This window comes from Carcharodon carcharias, chromosome 7 (assembly GCF_017639515.1).
Source record: "Carcharodon carcharias isolate sCarCar2 chromosome 7, sCarCar2.pri, whole genome shotgun sequence".
Lineage (NCBI taxonomy): Eukaryota > Metazoa > Chordata > Chondrichthyes > Lamniformes > Lamnidae > Carcharodon > Carcharodon carcharias.
The window spans coordinates 167,619,573-167,640,295 of record NC_054473.1 but is presented as its reverse complement, the minus strand read 5'-3'; the positions used below and the strand labels follow the sequence as shown (position 1 = coordinate 167,640,295).

General features: G+C 42.1%; 1 protein-coding gene across 2 annotated transcripts in view; it reads right to left on the bottom strand.

The window, feature by feature from the left end:
• Positions 1 to 20,723, bottom strand: part of cdh13 (cadherin 13, H-cadherin (heart)) — a 1,064,070-nt gene that overhangs the window by 600,184 nt on the left and 443,163 nt on the right. For both annotated transcript variants that reach the window (XM_041191002.1, XM_041191003.1), the window contains exon 5: positions 6,764 to 6,913. In XM_041191002.1, the coding sequence (XP_041046936.1) occupies positions 6,764 to 6,913 (150 nt within the window). The remainder of the gene's footprint in view (positions 1 to 6,763; positions 6,914 to 20,723) is intronic.

The window sequence follows — 20,723 nt, the reverse complement described above, 5'->3', positions numbered from 1 at the left end:
GAACTGGAATTAAAATGTAAATTGTGTATTTCAGAACAGCCTTCCATGCTGATGAGCGTTGGCAGGGTTCCCTGTTCTTGGTAGGTTCTGCTCACACAATGAAAATAAATACCTATGCTGAGTGCACTGTAGGATAGACATTTTGAGTACATGGATTTTGGCACATATTACAGGGACATATTCATAATGTGGCCACAGGACCCACAAGGTAATACATGCTAAGGTTGATGACTTTTCATCAAAACTGGAGAAATTTAGAGATGTTACAAGCTTTGAGCAAGTACAGAAGCAGGGAAAGTGGATTGAGGAGGTGGGGGAAATGAACAAAAGGAAGATCAGTGATTGGATGGAAGGCAGGAGAGATTAAATGTCAAGAGGGTGATGGTGCCAGGCTGAAGGGGACCAGATGGTCTAGGCCAATATCTCCATTTTTCTCTCAATAAATGCTGCCTAACCTGTTTCTAGTAATTTCTATTTTTATACCATCAGATTGTTCATCTTCTAATGCACTACTTTGAAATGTCACGTCATTTTCTAATTAGTATACACAGTTAACTGGTAAAACAGTCAAGTGTTTACCTAGAACTACGATCAGCATAGAAGGGATTCAGAGGAATAGTAACCCATAAAACAACTTTAGCTGCATTGGGGCTGACAGTGATTCTCTTACTTGGTAGCGATGTCACACGATCGGCACCCTACTGTTCTGAGTGCTCTAGTTCACTTTCTTGTAAATGTTTGATAATCATTTCAATTGAATTTTCCTGGAAATGCTAAGCTCAAATTTGTCACTTTTATTATGCTGGGGGTGTTGGGAAATGGTATTCACCAATGCATTAAGCCCACGTTTAGAGGCTGTTAAAAGAAACTTATGCCAATGCTGTCAAGGCAAGATTGATTACTTTCAAGTTGTCTCTCAAATAGAGACCCAACAGGTATCAAAACAGATCTCCAGTGGTCATGGTAGCTGTAAGATTCCTGAATATTTCACATATAAATCTCCAAGTCATATTTTTGAAAATTTTGAGCAGATATGTGCTCCCTGGTGCAGTAACATTCATCATTGTAGGAGACAGCACTTTGTACCAGCTATGAGCTAAATTAGTGCTGTACAAACCCAGGAAAGAATCTAATGGCTGGGTACAAAGCCATACTCAACCATCAGAATGGTGCGTGTGGCATTTGTTCCTATCAAAATTGAGGAGCTACTTAGGAATACAGGTATACACTAAAGAACAACTGAGGGGAGGGGGAGAGAGATAGAGACAACAAATAGTGGGTCCATGTGAGACAAGGAAATAAAGATATTTCAGAAAACGTAATACTTACCTACAGACCTTGCTAGGGGGTGGGGGGTTGGGGAGAAAACGAGCAGGGCCTGGATTGACATAGGGTTTAGGTGGAAAAGAGCATTTCAGAAGTGTGATAAAATAAATTATTGCAACTGTTGTGAAGTTTCACAATTTAACTGAACAGGGAGTACCTATATTTCAATGTCATCTTTTTAATTATTTCACAGGATGTGGGCATCGCTGGCTAGATCAGCATTTATTGTCCATCCCTAATTGTCTTTGAGAAGGTGATGGTGAGCTGCCTTCTTGAACCGCTGCAATCCTTGTGGTGCAGGTACATCCAGAGCACTGTTAGGAAGCAAGTTCCAGGATTTTGACCCAGCGACAGTGATAGAACAGTGGCATAGTTCCAAGTAAGGATGGTGTGCGACTTAGGAACATAGGAAATAGAAGCAGGAAAAGGCCATTTGGCCCTTGAGGCTGCTCTGCCATTCAACTAGATTATGGCTGATCTTCTATCTCAATGCCATTTCCTGCACTATCCCCATATTCTTTCACATTTTTAATATCTGGAAATCTATCAATCTCTGGAATATACTCAGCGACTGAACCTCTGAGGTGGAGAATTCCAAAGATTCACAACCCTCCGAGTGAAGAAATTCTTCCTCATCTCAGTCCTGACTGGCCTACCTCTTACTCTGAGACTGTGTCCCCTGATTCTAGACACCCCCTTCCACCCCCCACCCAAGCCAGGGGAAACATCCTTCTTGCATCTACCCATTCCAGCCCTGTAAGAATTCTGTATGCTTCAATGAGGTCACTTCTCATTCTTCAAAACTCTAGTGAATACAGGCCCAGTCTGCTCTATCTCTCCTCATAGGACAATCCCACCATCCCAGGAATCAGTCTAGTGAACTTTCATTGCAATCCCTCTGTGACAATATATCCTTCCTTAGGTAAGGAGACTAGCATCTTATGTACTCAATACCCCAGGTGCAGTCTCACCAAGACTCCATACAATTGCAGTAGGACTTTTTTATGCTTGTATTCAAATCCTCTTGCATTAAAGGCCAACATACCATTTGCCTTCCTACTTGCTGTCTGCATCTGCATGTTAGCTTTCAGTGACTTATGGAACATCAATACACTCCAATCTTTCACCATTTAAGAAATGCTCTGCATTTCTGCTTCTCCTACCAAAGTGGATAACTTGCCATTATTCCACATTATATTCCATCTGCTATGTCCTTGCCAGCTCACTGAGCCTGTCTGATCCCCCTTGAAGCCTCTTTGCATCCTCCTCACAACTTACATCGTTACTTAATTTTGCATCATCAGGAAACTTGGAAATATTGCACTTAGTCCCCACATTAAAATCATTGATATAGATTGCGAACAGCTGGGGCCCAAGCACCCATCCTTGTGGTACCCCACAAATCACAGACTGCCAAACTGAGAATGACACATTTATTCCTACTGTTTTCTAGTCCAGAAACTAATTCTCAACCCATACCAGTATTTTACCCCCAACCCCACATGCTCTAATTGTGTTTATTAACCTCATGTGTGGGACCTTATCAAAAGTGTCCTGAAAATCCAAATACACCACATTCACTGGTTCCACCTTATCTATTCTGCTCATTACATCCTCAAAAAACTCCAACAGGTTTGTCAAACATGATTTGCCCTTCATAAATCCATGTTGACTCTGCCCAATCCTATCATTATTTTCTAAGTGTCCAGTTATCATATCCTTTACAATAGATCCTAGTATTTTTCCTACTACATATGTCAGGCCAACAAGTCTGTAGTTCCCCGTTTTCTCTCTCCCCCCACATTTCTTAAATACTGGGATTAGATTTGCTAACTTCCAATCTGCAAGAATCATTACAGAATCAACAGAATTTTTGAAGATGACCACCAATCCATACAGCCACCTTTTTTAACACTCCGGGTTGTAGAGCATCACATCTGGGGGGGATTTATCAACTTTCAGTCCCATTAATTTCTCCAGTACTACATTTTTTAAACTAATACTAAATTCTTTCAGTTCCTCATTCTCACTGGTCCCTTGCTTCTCTAGCATTTGTGTGAAGTGTTTTGTATCTTCCTCCATGAAGACAGACACAAAGTACTGATTTAGTTTCTCTGCCAGTTCCTTACTCCCCATTATAAATTCTACATCTCTGCTTTAGTGGGTCCACATTTATCCTTGCTAACTTTTTGCTTTTTACATACCTACAGGAGTTTTTACAGTCCATTTTTACATTTCTCACTAGTTTAATTTCATATTATATTTTCACTCTCCTCATCAGTTACTTGGCCCTTTTTTATTGAATTCTAAAATGCTCCCAATCCTCAGGCTTACTTTTTTTTGTGGCAACTTCCTCTGGTCCGATACAATCTTTAACTTCTCTTGTTAGCCGTGTTAGATCACCCTTCCTGCTGGGTTTTTGTGCCTCAAAGGAATGTAAATTTGTTGTAAACCATGTACTAATTCTTTAAATGCTAGCCATTGCCTGTCTACCTTCAGACCAGTTTCCCAGTCAATCTGCCCCTCATACCTTTGTAGCTTTCTTTGTTTAGGTTTAAGACTCTAGTTTTGGATTGAAATGCATAACTTTCAAACTTAATGTAAAATTCTATCATACATCTCTCAAGTTTACTTTACAGCAAGATTATTAGTTAGCCCTTTCTCATTCTCTAGTTGGTTCCTCAACATTGTGCTCTAGAAAACCATCTCGTATTCATTCCAGGTATTCGTCTGCCACAGCATTAATATTAATTAGTTTTACCAATCTATATGTAGATTGAAGTCCTCCATGTTTACTCAATTATCCTTGTTATATGCACCTCTAATTTCCTGATTTATACCATGCCCTACATCATCACTACCATTTGGTGTCCTACAAACAACCCCAACCAATGTTTGCTGCCCCTTACTGGTTCTTAGCTCCAACTAGCTTGGAGGCAAACTTGCAAGTGGTATTATTCCCATGCATCTGCTGCCCATGATTTCTAGGTGGACAGAGGTCACGAGTTTGGAAGGTGCTGTCAAAACAACCTTGGTGAGTTGCTGCAGTGCATTACGTGGATGATACACACTGTGTGTGGTGGTGGATGGGATGCCAATCAAGTGGGCTGCTTTGTCTGGATGGTGTCCAACTTCTTGTAGTTTTGGATCTGCACTCATCCAGGCAAATGGAGAGTATTCCATCACATTCCTGACTTGTGCCTTGTTGATAGGCCCTGGGAAGTCAGGAGGTGAGTTGCTTGCCACAGAATTCCCAGCCTCTGACCTGCTCTTGTAGCCACAGTATTTATATGGCTAGTCCAGTTCAGTTTCTGGTCAATGGTAACCCCCAGGATGTTGATAATGGGGGATTCAGTGATGGTAATGCCTTTGAATGTCATGGGGAGATGGTTGGATTCTCTCTTGTTGAAGGTGGTCATAGCCTGGCTCTTCTGTGGCATGAATGTAACTTGCCACAGTCCAAACCTGAATGTTGCCCAAGTCTTGCTGCATATGGACGCAGGTGGCATCAGTCGCTGGGAGTCATGAATGGTGATGAACGTTGTGTAATCATCAGAGAACATCTCCACCATCTTCCTCTGCGTTAGGTTTGACTCCAGCCAGTGGAGAGTTTTCCCCTGATTCCCATTGACTTCAGTTTTGCTAGGGCTCCTTGATGCTACACTCGGTCAAATGTTGCCTTGATTTCACCTCAGCTCTTGAGTTAAGCCCTTTTGTCCTCATTTGAACCAAGGCTATAATAAGGTCAGAAGCTGAGTTGTCCTGGCAGAATCCAAAGCGTTAGTGAGCAGGTTATTGCTGTGTAAGTGCTACTTGATAGCAATGTCAATGACAATTATTTCATCACTTTTCACTTCCATCACTTTGCTGGTGATCAAGAGGAGACTGAAGGGGCAGTAACTGGCTGGGTTAGATTTGTCCTGCTTTTTGTGTACACAACATACCTGGGCAATTTTTTGGGTAGATGCTAGTGTTGTAGCTGTACTAGAACAACTTGGCTAGGAGTGCAGCTCATTCTGGAGCACACGTCTTAAGTATTGCTGGAATATTGTCTGGGCTCATAGCCTTTGCAGTATCCAGTGCCTTCAGCCATTTCTTGATATCACATGGAGCAAATCAAATTGGCTGAAGATTGGCATCAGTGGTGCTGGGAACCTCAGGAGGAGGCCAAGTTGGATCATCCACTTGGCACTTCTGGCTAAAGGTAGTGGTAAATGCTTCAGCCTTGTCATTTGCATCTCTTTGTCACTATATTGTTGCAAGGTTTCCTGTTTCCTGCCACATTGCCTGCTCCCCATGTGTACGCTAGAGACTTAGACACTTTGGTGCACAATTTCCCAAATTATACATAGGTGGGAATTTCTGCCAGTTTCAAAAGGTGGGGTTTCTGCAAAAGGAAGACTTGTCCCTTATTCACATACCAAAGTTGCAGCTCTTTTAGCAATCCTCTTGGGTCAGGAAGTGCAGAAGTGCTCCTCACAGGTCATTCAGTCTCATCCAACCCACATCTACAGCCACTCGCTAATAGCTGACATCCCCCTAGCCTTCCCATCATTGGCTAGAAGCTGGCAATGAAATGAATCATTCAACTCCCTGAAGCATTTAGTTCAGGATATTTTACCTCCCAGTCCTCATTTGAAATGCCCTGACACAAATTCCTCAGCAGGTGGGAGTCAAATATTGAGGGGCGCCAAGCTGCAGCTGGAATCTCATAGTATGTAAGGAATTATGCACAGTGTGTGGGAAAATTGAAAAGTCCATGATCGGGGTTGTGTGTGTGTGTGTCTGGGTGGGGGGGGGGAACGCAGAAGAGGCTCAAGATGGACCTAGAGGAGCACTTCTTTAAAATCTCACTTATCTAGACTTTTTGTGGTCAGAATGCAAGGAAACTACCCTGAGGAATTCTACCATTTTCACTGGCAGATTCAGTCTGTGCTTAGCCAGGTCCACAGTGTACCGGTGACATCATCATTGGGCCATACCTCAGCCACTGAAATTAGGTTCCCACTCCTCTGGAGTAGGTAGCCTTCTCTTGACTGAATTCAAGCAACTTAAAATGGCAGGCAATGGAAGGCATCAGGAACACAGAATGAATGCCCTGCCTATCATCTTCAACCAACACCTGCACCTTTACCATTGGGAAGACTGAGTTAAAATCAGTCCATATATGTTGAATTTTAGTAGTGTCAAACTACAGAGATTGTTCACAGGAGCTTTTTTTTTCAAAATCTATATATCATAGATAAACAGTTCCTCTTGTAAACTCCTTTGTAGTTGAAGTTATGATAAAAAATGGATGGCACAGATATCAACCATTTAACCATTGTTTACTAAACCCTTCCAGTGAATGGGACCAGCTTTCAGTGTTGCAGCTACACATAGCTCATAGCAGGGGCTCAGTTTTACAAGGAATATAGAAATCATGTATAATACTTACAATATACATGTCCATATGCTCACGATCCAGTGAACGGGTGACAATGATCTCTCCAGATTGGTCATTGATTTTGAAAACACCCTTTGGTTCCTCCTCCACGCCCTTACCATGGAGTTGAAATTTTATGCCATCTTGTCTGTCAGTTATTACCTGGAAAATAATGGTACATATGATCATGCAAGACCTGAAAATTCACAACTCTGCATTAAAAATTGAAAAGCAACAGAAGTCCCCAATAAATAATACAGTGCAAACAGAGCTAACATGACATTTCAGTTTTTTTACTTATTTATTGTTTATTTCTACTGCAGAAATATTTTCAGAGTCTATTTAACATAGTCTCAGAGATTGGACTTCAAAATTCCTGAGGCTACGGAGAGTGGTATTGGTGGCAGAATTCCTAATAGGGACAAAATTTGGTGGAACTTGTATCCACTAGGGCTCAGCTCTTTTTATGGGCTCCATCACATAAGACAATCAGTTACATGAGACTGTAAAAGTGGTAAGTAAGTCATGCAATGTATTTTCTACATCTATACCACTAGCATTGGAAACTTTTTGGCTTCTGCCATCGCTGGGGCTATGAAGATGGGAAAGTTCAGATAGTCAAAAGCCAGTTTTTCCATTCAAACAATCTCAGAGCAAATTGATTACATTGCTTGAATGGGTAACAGAAACTAGTAAGACTTTAAAAAATATTCTTGCAGGAAGGTTTCAGAGCCCCATACAACACTGACAGTGCAGAAGTGTCGTAGTAAATTCCACCCAATCCCCACAATGTTTACAATAGCATAATTCCAGGTCATCTGATGGGGACAAAGTGGTTACACAGGTATGAGTGATATTGGGTGTCCCTTACCATTTTCTTTCTCTCCACCTTAAATTTGGAAATGCCAGTAGGAGCACTTCTTTCACTAAAGCAGAATATCAATGGATTAGTCAGATCCTTAATTGTTCCACATGATGATAAATCAGTGCTAAAGGCACAAGGCATCTAAATTGTTTTCTTTCCCATAATAGTATTTCAATTGCCTGCACTCAGTGATTACAATCCATTGACCTTCCTTTTGTTTATTGTGACAGAATAATTATTACAAGTGTGCTCAGTGCACAATTTTTGTCAAGTTAAATTGTGCTCCTTCTGGCATCTAGGATTTTGAGAGTTTATTAAGATTATAAGTATACTAATTTAGAAAGATTTTTGAATATATTGAAGAATTGGCAACCAATTTTAATACTAAACTTCCAATAAACGTTGGTCTGAACTTTTCTCCTTGGTATTGACTGGAAAAGGATTAATCTTACAAAAATATGCTGTTCAATAATTAATTTATCATGTACTGCTAATGACCACTTCAAGTTGCATTCATTCTGCACTGCTAAAAATTCTATCTGGCATCTTTCTAGAATCTAGAAATGCAATGCGATTGACACTAATAAGAATTCTTTTGCAAATCTCAGGCCTTTGGACATTTCTATATTGCAGTGAAGAACTGCAGTGTACCACACACTCAGACTATTTTCCACTAAGGTGATTTCTAGATCACATTTCAGATTGCTTTCTTTCACACTTAAGGAATATGGCAAAACTGTCCAAAGTATTTTATTGGCAAAAGCTCTTAAGTGTGCATTCTCTCGAATCATGAGATACTGTTTCAGCAGCATTTCAACCAGAGACCTCAAAGCTAGCGTGTGTAATCATTTAGCTTGCAAGCTAAAAATGGACAAGACAATGGCCAAGCTCACTGAAACCAGCTTTGATAAAGGGGTGGTAATAATTAAGCAAGTCCACAAGCAGTATTCAATCACTGGTACCAAGATTTTGATGCTACCAATAAAATCTGAACATATCATTTTGTTGATTATTATATTATAATGGCTGACAGCCTTAAACTATCTCTTTTTTTTGTTTGACCTCTATGGCTTCTTGTTTAGGGTTTTCAGAGTGCAAATCCAAACAAGAGGGCATAGAGATCGTACAGATAGACAAGCAGACAGTTCTCCCATTCATAAAGAGCATGTGTGTGCGATAATGTCATGTCACCATACACAAATATTAACCAACCTTTTAATCAAAAATTTATGATGAAAGTTTATGTCAATAGAATTCCTGGGCTGGAGCAGGCATTGGAGCAGATTTTGGAAATCCAAATTTTCTTTCTTTGCACATGATTCAGGGCCTCCTTTTTAACTGGGTTACTCAGAAAGCAGTGGCTGCACAACAAATGTTCATTGATATAATCTGAGAAGGTTACTAGGATTATGAATAAAAAGGAAAATTGCAGCTCGCAGTTCATCAAAACAATGTACTGATTCTAAAAAGATGTTATGCATCCTTTCCTCAACAAGACAATTCGGAACTCTTGCCCTTTAGTTCACAATGGGCTATAACTTCCAAGCTCCAGGGCAGTGTAACTGAGGGGTACCCCAAAGATGCGCTGGGGAACCACTCCAACCCACTCCCCTCCCCTCCACCTTGGAATTTCCCAGGTAAGGTCTGAGAAGTGCAAACTTCCCCTGAGCAATTGCTCTGCACTGGGAACAATCTGAAAATGTGAGTTAAATCGCAAACTTTGGATGGTTCTGACTGTGTTACATCAATAGTTACCCAGAAAAAGTTAGAATAATTAAAACCACTTCTAATTTCTGGGTAACTATTGTATGGACCCACACCAACCCTTCAACACTCCCCCCCCCACCTCCGAACCCCCAGGAGACTTTCCCTACCTTACAGGGCTCCCCCCAGCCTCCAACTACCCTCCACAGGAATACCCACACCCCACCCCTCCCGGGATTCCACCCCCCAATCAGGACTCCTCTCCCATCTCCCCTGCCATCGGGACTCCACAACAAAGCCTGACTTCTTTCGCTACCCCCCGAGGCCCAACCTCCCCCTGACCTGACCTCCCCGCCACAAAGCTCGATGCTACCTGAGCCCCCCCACCTCCTCCCACCTCCGGCCCACACACTGAGGCCTGACCCGATGCACCTCCGCTCCCCCAAAGGCCTCACCCTAGTCGCCCCCAACACCCTGAGGCCTGATCCAACCCCAAATCTTGCCCACTTACCTTAAACACTTGACAGGCCAAGGAGAAGTTAAGTACCTTTAAACTTGGCTGGACTTATAACTTACCAGGTTTGTGGCAGCTAGTGCCATAAAAAAGGGGGCGTGGCCTCTTTACATTGGACTGAGTTGCCCTCAATGCTAGGTCCCGGGGAGACGCTGCACTGCCCAGCTCTCACCCAGCCTGAGCCGGAAGGTGGAGCAAGATAGGATCGAAAAAAATTTCAGGTAAGAAAGTGGGAGCTGGAAGTTCCAGTTACCACCTTAAATATTGTAACAGATAATACAGGAATGTTTCAAACACCAATGCTTTATTATCTATATTGCACACTAATTCCATTTTGTGTTCCTTTATTCCACATGGAAATGAATATTAGTCAGCAACTTAATTCTTGGTAGTAGTTGACCATCGAACGCATGATAATACCCACAATTCCAAATAGTTTATGAATGATGGGCCCAGAACGGAGGATACTTGGACACAAGCTTGTAATGAGTCATCGGATGACCTCCAGACAGAGCTTAAATAAAGCATTGCGAACTTTGGCTGGATTTTGTGGGGCTGATGGTAGTCTCACCCACTGGTCAGAGAACTGGCAGGAGCCCCGTCAGTTCTGCAGGGGAGGCCCAACAGAATCAAGTGCCCTTTCAGTACTTAAATAGCCATTGTTGGGCCTCCCACCAGCAATAGAGGAAGTCCCACCTGCCAGGAGCTGCAGGGCAATCAGAGGCTGGCAAGCTACTCGTCTTCAGCACCCACTCAGGGCCCAGGGATGTCATGGATCCCAGTTACCAAGGGTGACAGAGGGGGGGATGGGGGTTGCGCGATGGGGTCATGGGAGATGGGGAAACAGAGGAGTCACAGGCAAAGGCTGAGGAGGCTTTCAGTGGCACCTTCTTCCCAATTTTTGGTCTCTTGACCAGACACAGAATGCCTAGTAACAAGGGACCCCCACCAGCCACCGCAGGAGGCTGCTCGCAAACCAATAAGTTTCACTGGGCAGCCTTCTGAGAGTTTGGGAAAGCTGTGCTGCTCCCATTAAATCAACGAGGCACCACTAAATTGCGGTGGGCTGAGGGGTAATGAGTGTCAATTGGTTCATTAATGAGCCTAATTGACATCCTGTTGCTGGCAGCTGGGAATCCTGCATCAGCCCCTTCTGTGCTGCAACTTAAACAGGGGAGGTTCTCCTGCCACCGAGAGACTGACATGGAGCCTCTGCCATGATTAAGTGGGCTCGGCCGCCATGGTTCCCACTGAGATGGGCTGCATTAAACCCAGCTCTGTCTCTATCGTTATTAATAGTTTTCCTTACTCATCCATTCTTTTTCTCTTTTCTGCCTTTATGATGGGATTTTTCTGCCATCCTGATGAAAGATTTTCACTAGGGCACATTGACCAGTGAAACAAAAGACGACTGTCCCAAAATATTTGTTGCATAGCAACAGTAACTACATCAATACCTCATGTGCGTAGCAGCACTGTCTTTGAAGACAAGCAGGAGGTTCCAATACCTGGCCATGATAAATATTTACTGTCATTATCAATTACGATCAGGTTCACCATTTTAATGGGCAGTGTACAGTCCCCAGGAGGGAGAAAATAGATTCAAAACCTTATCAAAGATATGCAATCCCTAAATAGTTTATCTTATTTTGTGTACACACATTTGTGTTATTTTGCTGCTGCATCAGATTATAACACTACCCAGTCTCTATTCTGGAAGCTGAGCTACCTCACAAAAGTCTAAACTCAACTCGTATTTGGGATTAGTGTGTGGACAATTCAACATTAGGTGAATTCTGCTGGCTAGCAGTGAATCTGCATGTGCAGTTCCTGTTGCAGAGAGCCAAATGAAACTCATGATTCCAAATGTGAAAAACTGCAATCAGCACAACCATGTATAATTTTCATCATACAAGTGATGTGGTAATGTATTCTAATACAATGTGTTTGCAAACACAAAATGGCACAGCAATCACTTTGTTGAGCAAATGCAGCAGTAGTCTCTGAAGGGAGAGACACATAGTCATGTGGAATATTTCTGCTGAAGGCCCCACAAAAATTGCAGATTCATTGGATTGGAGAAGCTAGGGTTGTTCTCTTTGGAGCAAAGGAGATTGAGGGGAGATTCAATGGAGGCATACCAGATGATGGCATGTTTAAATAAGGTAGACAAAGAAAAGCTGTTCCCATTACCTACATTATCCCATTGGCACAAGGCCTAAGTGACACAGATTTAAGGTTTTAGGCAAGAGATGCAGGAGGTATGTGGGGAAGAACTTTTTAATTTACACACTGAGCAGCAATGACCTGGAAGTTGCTGCATACAAGGGTGGAGAAAGTGGTGACGGTTAATGATTTCAAAATAAAATTGATACGTATTTGAGGGAAATAAACTTGCACAGCGATGGGGGCAGAGCAGGAAAATGGGACTGACTGGATTGCTCACAGAGATTTGGCATGGACTCGCTGGACTGAATGGAATTCTTCTGTGTTATAATGGCTCCATGACTTTAATTACAGCCTAGCGATGGGTGATTGGCCAGCGCGTCTGCCTGCCCTCAAGGGACCTGAAATTGTTCAAATACTGAAGACCCTTGAGGACTGAGAGATATTCTCCTCCACCTAGGAAAACACTCATGCCCCATTGTCCCTCTTTGTAAGTAGGCTAAATGTTTTGAGAAAAGCTCCTCACTATTCAACAGTTGATACCGTGCATGTGACTCAGTCCTCAAGTGATCCCCAGCATAAACTAGTAGGCATGCCAATACAGCTGCTTCCACTAGGTGTTTCCAGCTTCAACCTTGCCCCAATTTGCTCCCAGGCTACAGACCTGAGAACTTGAAGTTGAGGTACAAGTTTAGTCAGGATCTAACTGAATGGTGGAACAGACCTGATGGGCTGAATGGCCCAGTCCTGTTCCTATATCCCAATAAAAACCCTCAACAAGAACAAATGGCAGCTCTCATATGTGACCAGGGTCATAACCAGCCAAAATACCAGCCCTTCCAGAGTAATCCTGCCAGAGCCATGGTGGGAGCTTGCTAGAAGGACCACAAATCTCAAAGGATTTTTTTCAGTAGTTCTATATCTTGTAATTTTGTTGATTTAAAATTGGAAGTAAAGCAATGTTCCTCAAACCCCCTACTGTGAGCTGATACAGTATCATTATAGTAGCAGTCACATCTTTGAGGTTGCAAAAAAATACAATATACGTCAAAGCTTTCAGCTAGTGTACTGCAATTGACCAAAATTAGAGATGGAAAGTGTAATTTATTTAAAAATTTATGGATAATAAGAGCAAATATTAAAGATAAAAAATATTTAAAACACACCTAAAGATTCCTTAAGGGTCTAATTTACAAGCCACAAGGATATGCAGACGTGTGGCACAGCTTGACTCACCCTGATTTTTCAGACTTCCACTCAATGGGAAAACTCTCAGCCTTGTTATTTCCCTTGATGTCCCAACCCAGTGTTGGAATGTGTCATTGGGGAAAGTGCAGGTAAAGTTCTGTGTCTTACACACATCTTGCATGTGCAATTTTCAAACATCTCAGAGGAAGTTAATTGACAGCATGCAGACTGTCTTACAGGCAGACTGTTTTACAGGGAGATACAGCAAGTCCCAGATCACAGAGGAAAAGCGTGCTCACCTAGCTCAGTAATTCTACTGGGTGACACAGTTTAGTCTTGAAACAAGGTTAAAATAGCAAACCAAAATCAAACATCGTCAAACAGATTGTTGTATCTCCAGGGCTCAGTCAATTTCTCATTCAGGATATTGCTAAACATGTATCCCAAGACGAAACTGCATTAAATCCAGAATAATAAATAGTAGAGTTGGCAGTATTGTATGATAATGCAACATAATCAAATGATTCAGATGATACAAAGCAAAGTAGTATTCTGTCTCAATCAGATTGCAAGGATAATCTGAATCCAATGATTATATTACAGCTGTCACGCACAGAATGTATTTGCTTTCTTATTTCCTGTAATTGGTATGTTTTGTATGGAAAGATGTGTTTTTTCTTACCCCTGGCATGTGTATTCCAATTAAATTATTCAGCAGCAAGCTTTCATGAATTTAAAATTAAGTTACTTATACTAACACGCTTACCCCAAATTAACGGAATGTCGCACACTCGGTCTCTCACATACGCACGTACACATGCGCACAAAGATTGAATACAGATAACCATTGTGCACTTGTACAGATTACAGTTAATTCAGTCTCTAATTTACCATTTCCGGTCTCCCATAGGCCTGTGATTTCTTGAAAGGATTCAATGATTTAAAGTTGAAGTGAAGGTGGGTAAAGGTAATGAATATGAGGACTTCATAGAATGTTATCAGGATAGTTTCTTAGAATAGCACATTCTGGTGCCAACCAGAGAACAGGCTATACTAGACCTGGTATTGAGCAACGAGATAGGATTAATTGATAACCTCCTAGTAAAGGCACCCCTAGGTAGCAGCGATCATAATATGATTGAATTTTATATTCATTTAGAGGAAGAAATGAGTGCATCTAAGACTAGTATTTTAAACTTAAATAAGGGCAATTATGAGGGCATGAAAGCAGAGCTAGCAAAAGTGAACGACAAATGAGGTTAAGGGATATGTCAACAGAAGTTCAGTGACAGACTTCTAAAGGGATATTTCAGAATACCCAGAATGTATACTTTCCAATGAGAAAGAAAAATTTTAAGAGGAGGGCCTACCATCCGTAGTTAACTAACAAAGTTAAAGATAGTGTCAAACTTAAAGAAAAAGCATATAATTGCGCATAGATGGGTGGCAGGTCAGAAGATTGGAAAGAATACAAAGAACAGCAAGGAATGACAAAAGGACTAATAAGGAGGGAAAAATTAGAGTATGAGAGAAAGCTAGCTAGTAATATAAAGACGGATAGTAAGAGTTTCTATAGATATTTAAATAAGAAAAGAATTAACAAAGTGAGTGTTGGTCCTATAGAGAGTGCGTCTGGGGAATTAATATTGGAAAGTAGGGAGATGGTAGATGAATTTAAACAGGTATTTTGCTTCAGTCTTCATTATAGAAGACACAAGTAACATCCTGGAAATAGCTACAAATCAGGAAATAGAAGGGAGGGAGGAGCTCAGGAAAATTACAATCACCAGGGAAGTGGTATTGAACAAATGGGTGGGGCTGCGGGCTGACATACCCCCAGGTCCAGATGGACTTCACCCTAAGGTCTTGAAAGAATTGGCCCGTGACATACTTAATGCACTAGTTTTAATTTTCCCAAATTCCTTAGATTCGGGGAAGGTTCCATCAGATTGGAAAATAGCAAATATAACTCCTTTATTCAAAAGGGGAGGGAAACAGAAAGCCGGAAACTATAGGCCAGTAGCCTAACATCTGTCATAGGAAAATGTTAAAAGCTATTATTAAAGATGTTATAGCAGGGCACTTAGAAAAATTCAAGATAATCAGGAGAGTTAACATTGTTTTGTAAAAGGGAAATCATGTTTAATCAATTTATTGGAGTTCTTTGAAGGAGCCATATGTGCTTTGGATAAAGGGGAACCGGTGGATGTACTGTACTTAGATTTCAAGAAGGTATTTGATAAAGTGCGACATCAAAGGTTATTACAGAAAATACAAGCTCATGGTGTAGTGGGTAACATATTGGCATGGATAGATTGGCTCACTAACAGGAAGCAGAGAGTTAGCATAAATGGGTCTTTTTCTGGTTGACAAGGTGTAACGAGTGGTGTGCCACAGGGAACAGTGCCGGGGCCTCAGCTTTTTACAATTTATAAAAATGACTTGGATGAAGGGACTGAAGGAGTGGTTGCTAAATTTGCCGATGACACAAAGATAGGTAGGAAAGAAAATTGTGAAGAGGACGTAAGGAGACTACAAAGTGGCACAGGTAGGTTAAGTGAGTAGGCAAAAATCTGGAAAATGGAGTATAATGTGGATAAATGTGAAATTGTTAATTTTGACAGGAAGAATAAAAAAGAAGCTTATTATCTAAGATAGATTATAGAGCTCTGAGATTCGGAGGGATCTGGGTGTCCTAGTGCATGAATCACAAAAGTTTAGTGTGCAGGTACAGCAATTAACTAGGCAAGCTAATAGAATGTTGTCATTTATTGTGAGGGGAATTAATTACAAAAGTAGGGAGGTTATGCTTCAGTTGTGCAGGGCATTGGTGAGGCTACATATGGAGTATTGTGTACAGTACTGGTCTCCTTGTTTAAAGAAAGATGTAAATACATTAGAAGCAGTTCAGAGAAGGTTTACTAGACTAAAACCAGGAATGGGCTGGTTATCTTATGAGGAAAGGCTGAACAGATTAGGTTTGTTTCCACTAAAATTTAGAAGAGTAAGAGGTGACTTAATACAAACCTTTAAGATCCTGAGGGGTCTTGACAGGGTGGATGTGGAGACGATGTTTCCTCTTGTGGGAGAATCTAGAGCTAGGGGTCACTGTTTAAAAATAAGGGGTCGCTCACTTAAGACAGAGATGAGATTTTTCTCTCTCAGACGGTTGTATGTATTTGGAACTCTCTTCCTCAAAAGGTTGTGGAAGCAGAGTCTTTGAATATTGTTAAGGCAGAGCTAGATAGATTCTTGATTAACCAGGGGGGTGAAAGGTTATTAGGGGTAGGCAGGAATGTGGAGTTGAGGTTTTATTCAGATCAGCCATGATCTTATTGAGCGGAGCAGACTTGAGGGCCGAGTGGCCTACTCCTGCTCCTAATTCATATGTTTGTATGTTCTTGGAAAAGCAAAACGTTCGCAGCAAGTTTCCAGCTTTCTTGCAGTCAAATATCTAGGAGGTTGATTCTCAGGTGAAATTTGAAACTGGAGCAGGTTAAGTACTTTGGCTTCTTGATTACTTATAGCTAGTTTCAGAGTTTGGTTCTCAGGCTGGCTGTTGACTAATGATTCTGAAAAGGCAAAGATGACAGTGTCTTTCTCTGCTGCTGGCGTCTTATCAGTGTTCTTCTACTGTCTGCCCAGGTCTCTTCTGGGTCCTGGGTTCATAGAGGATTTCAGTATCAGGAGCCAGTTTCGGCCTCATGGTCAATGGTCATTGTCAATGTTGAATGGCTTAAAGCTAAAAGGCCACTGATGTACAATAGGAGATATATGGTGGTGTTTCACACTTAACTGTTGGATAACTACTCTTGTCAGCTTTCTTTTGGTAAATTGCAAACCAGGAGACACAGAGTTAGGAGTCTATTGTCTCTGTGCTTTGATTAAGCTAAGAACAATGGCAGGTGTAAATTCCATGGGTAACATTTGTCTTGGAATGTCTATTCCATGAGGAGGCTGTTGATACACAAGAGGAGATAGAATGGGCACAATTTTCCCCACAAGCTTCAGAACCCTGTCATCCAACTGAAAGGGGGTCAGAAGTCTGCACCGTGTGGGAAACAGCCACCCTTTCTGAGTTCCCTCATGGTGGCCAATTAATGTCCAGAGGGCTGGCTCACTGTCCTATAGGCTCCTGCAGATGGAGGACCGGAGGCTTTTCAGCTTGAAATAAGCAGCAGACTCCAATAGAAGATACGTAAGTGAGAGGGAACTTCAAAATGGAAACAGCCTCTCTCAATTTCTTTAAATTCACATTACTAAATGGCTTTTGCAACCATACCATCATCACTGTGAAGGGTTGGGTTGCATGTAGGTAGCTGGGGAACCCCTCTAAATGATGGCCTGCAGATGTTGCAGCACCCAAGGAAGCAAGGATGGCCTCTAGGTCTTTCTGGAGTGCTGGCTCCCCAGTGTGCTGCTGAGAGGCTGTCTCCAAGCACCTAAACCTTCCCCCACCACCCACAGGAACCTGGAGGCCTACTGTCAAGTCCAGTTGATATCCTTTCATTGGTCTTAAGTGGCCCTAAATGAGCTGTGTTGGCTGTCTGCCCTGCTGCACACCCCATCCCACCTCTCCAAACATGGCTTGGAGCCAGGAACCAGCTCTTGGACATATTTTGCCTCCTGCCCATCTCTGTTCCTGGTTAATAGGCGCTCAAAATTCTTCCCCATTGATCTACCAAAATTATAGTCTGATAAAACAAATCAGAAGTTGCATTTCAGATATTTGGATAGATTAGGGCAAATGTTGCAGTGGAGCCGCATCCCCAGGTTCTCCAAGATAACTGTAAAATATCATGGATGCTGGAAATCTGAAACAAAAACAGAAATTGCTGGAAAAGCTCAGCAGGTCTGACAGCTTCTGTGAAGAAAAAAGCAGAGTTAACATTTTGAGTCTGTATGGCTTCTATGGCTCTGAAGAAGAGTCAAACAGATTCGAAACGTTAACTCTGTCTTTCTCTCCACAGATGCTGTCAGACCTGCTGAGTTTTTCCAGCATTTTCTGTTTTTGTCTCCAAGATAATTGCTGTCTGCTGCATGCACCACAACTCTGAAGGACAAAGAGGCCCAACCACGAAATGCACCATCTATATATATGCCCTAATAAGCTGGATGGCTACTCGTCAGGCAGCAGAGAGGTGATGGCCTCTTCAGTGTTGTAAATGTCCATGTTTCTATGACACCATCATAATATGTTGCACTACTGCTATCATAGGTGTCCATTTCTGATTTGTTGCTCCCTTCCTCTCCACTGTCGGTAGACCTTTGAGACAAAGTTCAGATGAAGTGCAAGCAATTTATTTCCCTGTAAGTGATATGAGTATCTGCTTTTACTGTACTCCACTACTGTGCTTTCACTGAATCATAGTTTATGATGTGCGCTTTCTAGAGCCTATTATTTTGTTCCTCCAAAGTGTTTCCAAAGCAGATTAAGTAAGTGAGATGAATCGCAGTTGGTCACTATCAGTAGTAAGCACTTGTGATTGGGTAGCCCCATACTCCCCTTGACTGGATTATCACATGGCCCTGTAACTGTTTCCACCATGGCCAACGCTTCAGTCCTGCAGCACTTCACTGCTTGCATGCAGACTCCATTTCCTGCCTCCAAATTTCATTAACTCAGTTGTTCATTTTTCCAGCCAGGCACGTTGTACCCCAAATAACTATTCAAATTTAATTGATCAAATCAATTATTTTTTTGGAATCTAGTCCTTTTTGCCCTCCACGTTTAGCTACTGGCCTTTCAAATGACCGCTTCCCTTTAAATGCTTGTTCCTGCCTTTGAAGTTTCAGCAACAATGCATCAATATGCAAGTTCTCAGCACCAGTCAGAAAACTCACAAGTTAGCAATCGATCATCTTGTCTCAGCTTGGCTGAACATAAAGCTTGGACTGCTCGTTCTTTGTGTGCTCCTTGAACATTACAAGAGAGGGAGAGAAGCTCAAAATATGTGAGCCCACAGTTAAAACACAGTTGTATTAATATACTGCTGAGTTTAAGTTGCACTAAACATTATGAATAATGTGTCTGTTGGCTTGTCCTTATTAAATTTCACTTGCGATTTGAACAAAATGCATTAATCTAAAATGACCTAACAGCTCTATTGAAATAGAGGCCAAATCAATTTCATATTAATGCATTCACTAGTAATATTGCATGGCTTCTTTTCAAGCCACATGTCACACAGACTGAAATATACACAATTTTTAAAAATTCATTCACAGGATGTGGACTTCGCTGGCTAAGTCAGCATTTATTACACATCCCTAGTTGCTTTGAGAAGGTGAGCTGCCTTCTTGAACCACTGCAGTCCATGTGGTGTAGGTACACCCACAGTGCCATTAGGAAGGGAGTTGCAGGATCTTGACCCAACGACAGTGAATATAACAGCGATCTATTTCCAAGTCAGGATGGTGAGTGGCTTGGAGGGGAACTTCCAAGTGGTGGTGTTCCCCTCTATCAGCTGCCCTTGTCTTTCTAAATGGTAGTGGTTGTGGATTTGGAAGGTGCTGCTTAAGGTGCCTTGATGAATTCCTGTAGTGCATCTTGTAGATGGTACACACTGCTGCTACTGTGTGTCGGTGGTGGAGGGAGTGAATGTTTGTGGATGTGGTGCCAATCAAGCGGGCTGCTTTGTCCTGGATGCTGTCAAGCTTCTTGAATGTTGTGGGAACTGCACTCATCCAGGCAAGTGGGGAGTATTCCACTCCTAAATTGGGCCTTGTGGATGGTGGACTGTTAAATAAATTTTTGCTTTCCAAGATATCATTTTGGGATGGGAGTATCTTTCATTATCAGCATCAAAATTTCAAGATATAACCCAGTGTGAAACAAAGTAAAACTCCTTCCGAAATAAAAACAGAAAATGTTGGAAAAAAAACTGGAGGTTGGGCAGTATTTGTGTAGAGAGAGAAACAGTTGACGGGCAGAATTTTTTGCTCTCTCTGGGGGGGGGTGGGGGTTCCTCGATCAAAGGTACTTGGTGCCTGATCAAGTGACTGAGCATCGGGAATGGGAGGGGCCTGCTGAGAGGCACCCTCCTACACTTGCTGCTGACCCCGCTCTGTGACCCCCACCCTGCAAACTCCCACCCCACCCAACATTATTTACCTGTAGCCTGGGTCGCTCTGCCATCCTAGGACTCTGGTCCATGTCCTTCTGGCAGCAGCCTTCCCAGTGGTGCTGGTAAGCACAAGAGCTGCCAGCTTATGATTGGCTTGCAGCTCTCGGTAGGTAAGACTTCTAACCCCAGGGTGTTGATTCCAGGGGAAGGCCCATCACTGGTCTCAACAGTGCCTGATTGGCTTGTGGTTCAGTGGGCCACCCCGAAAGGTCACTTAATTTTGTGCGAATTAGAAGGAATTTAGATTTCTCCGGAAAGTGGATTTAACTTTGCAGACCTTACCTCACTAATTTATTTAATTGAGAGTTCCTCTTCTTTCTATTGTTACATGACCAACATTGGCGTAAGAATCTGAGAAGAATCTACAACCAATTTACCTTCCTTACCACCTAGAGAAAGGGTGTCTGG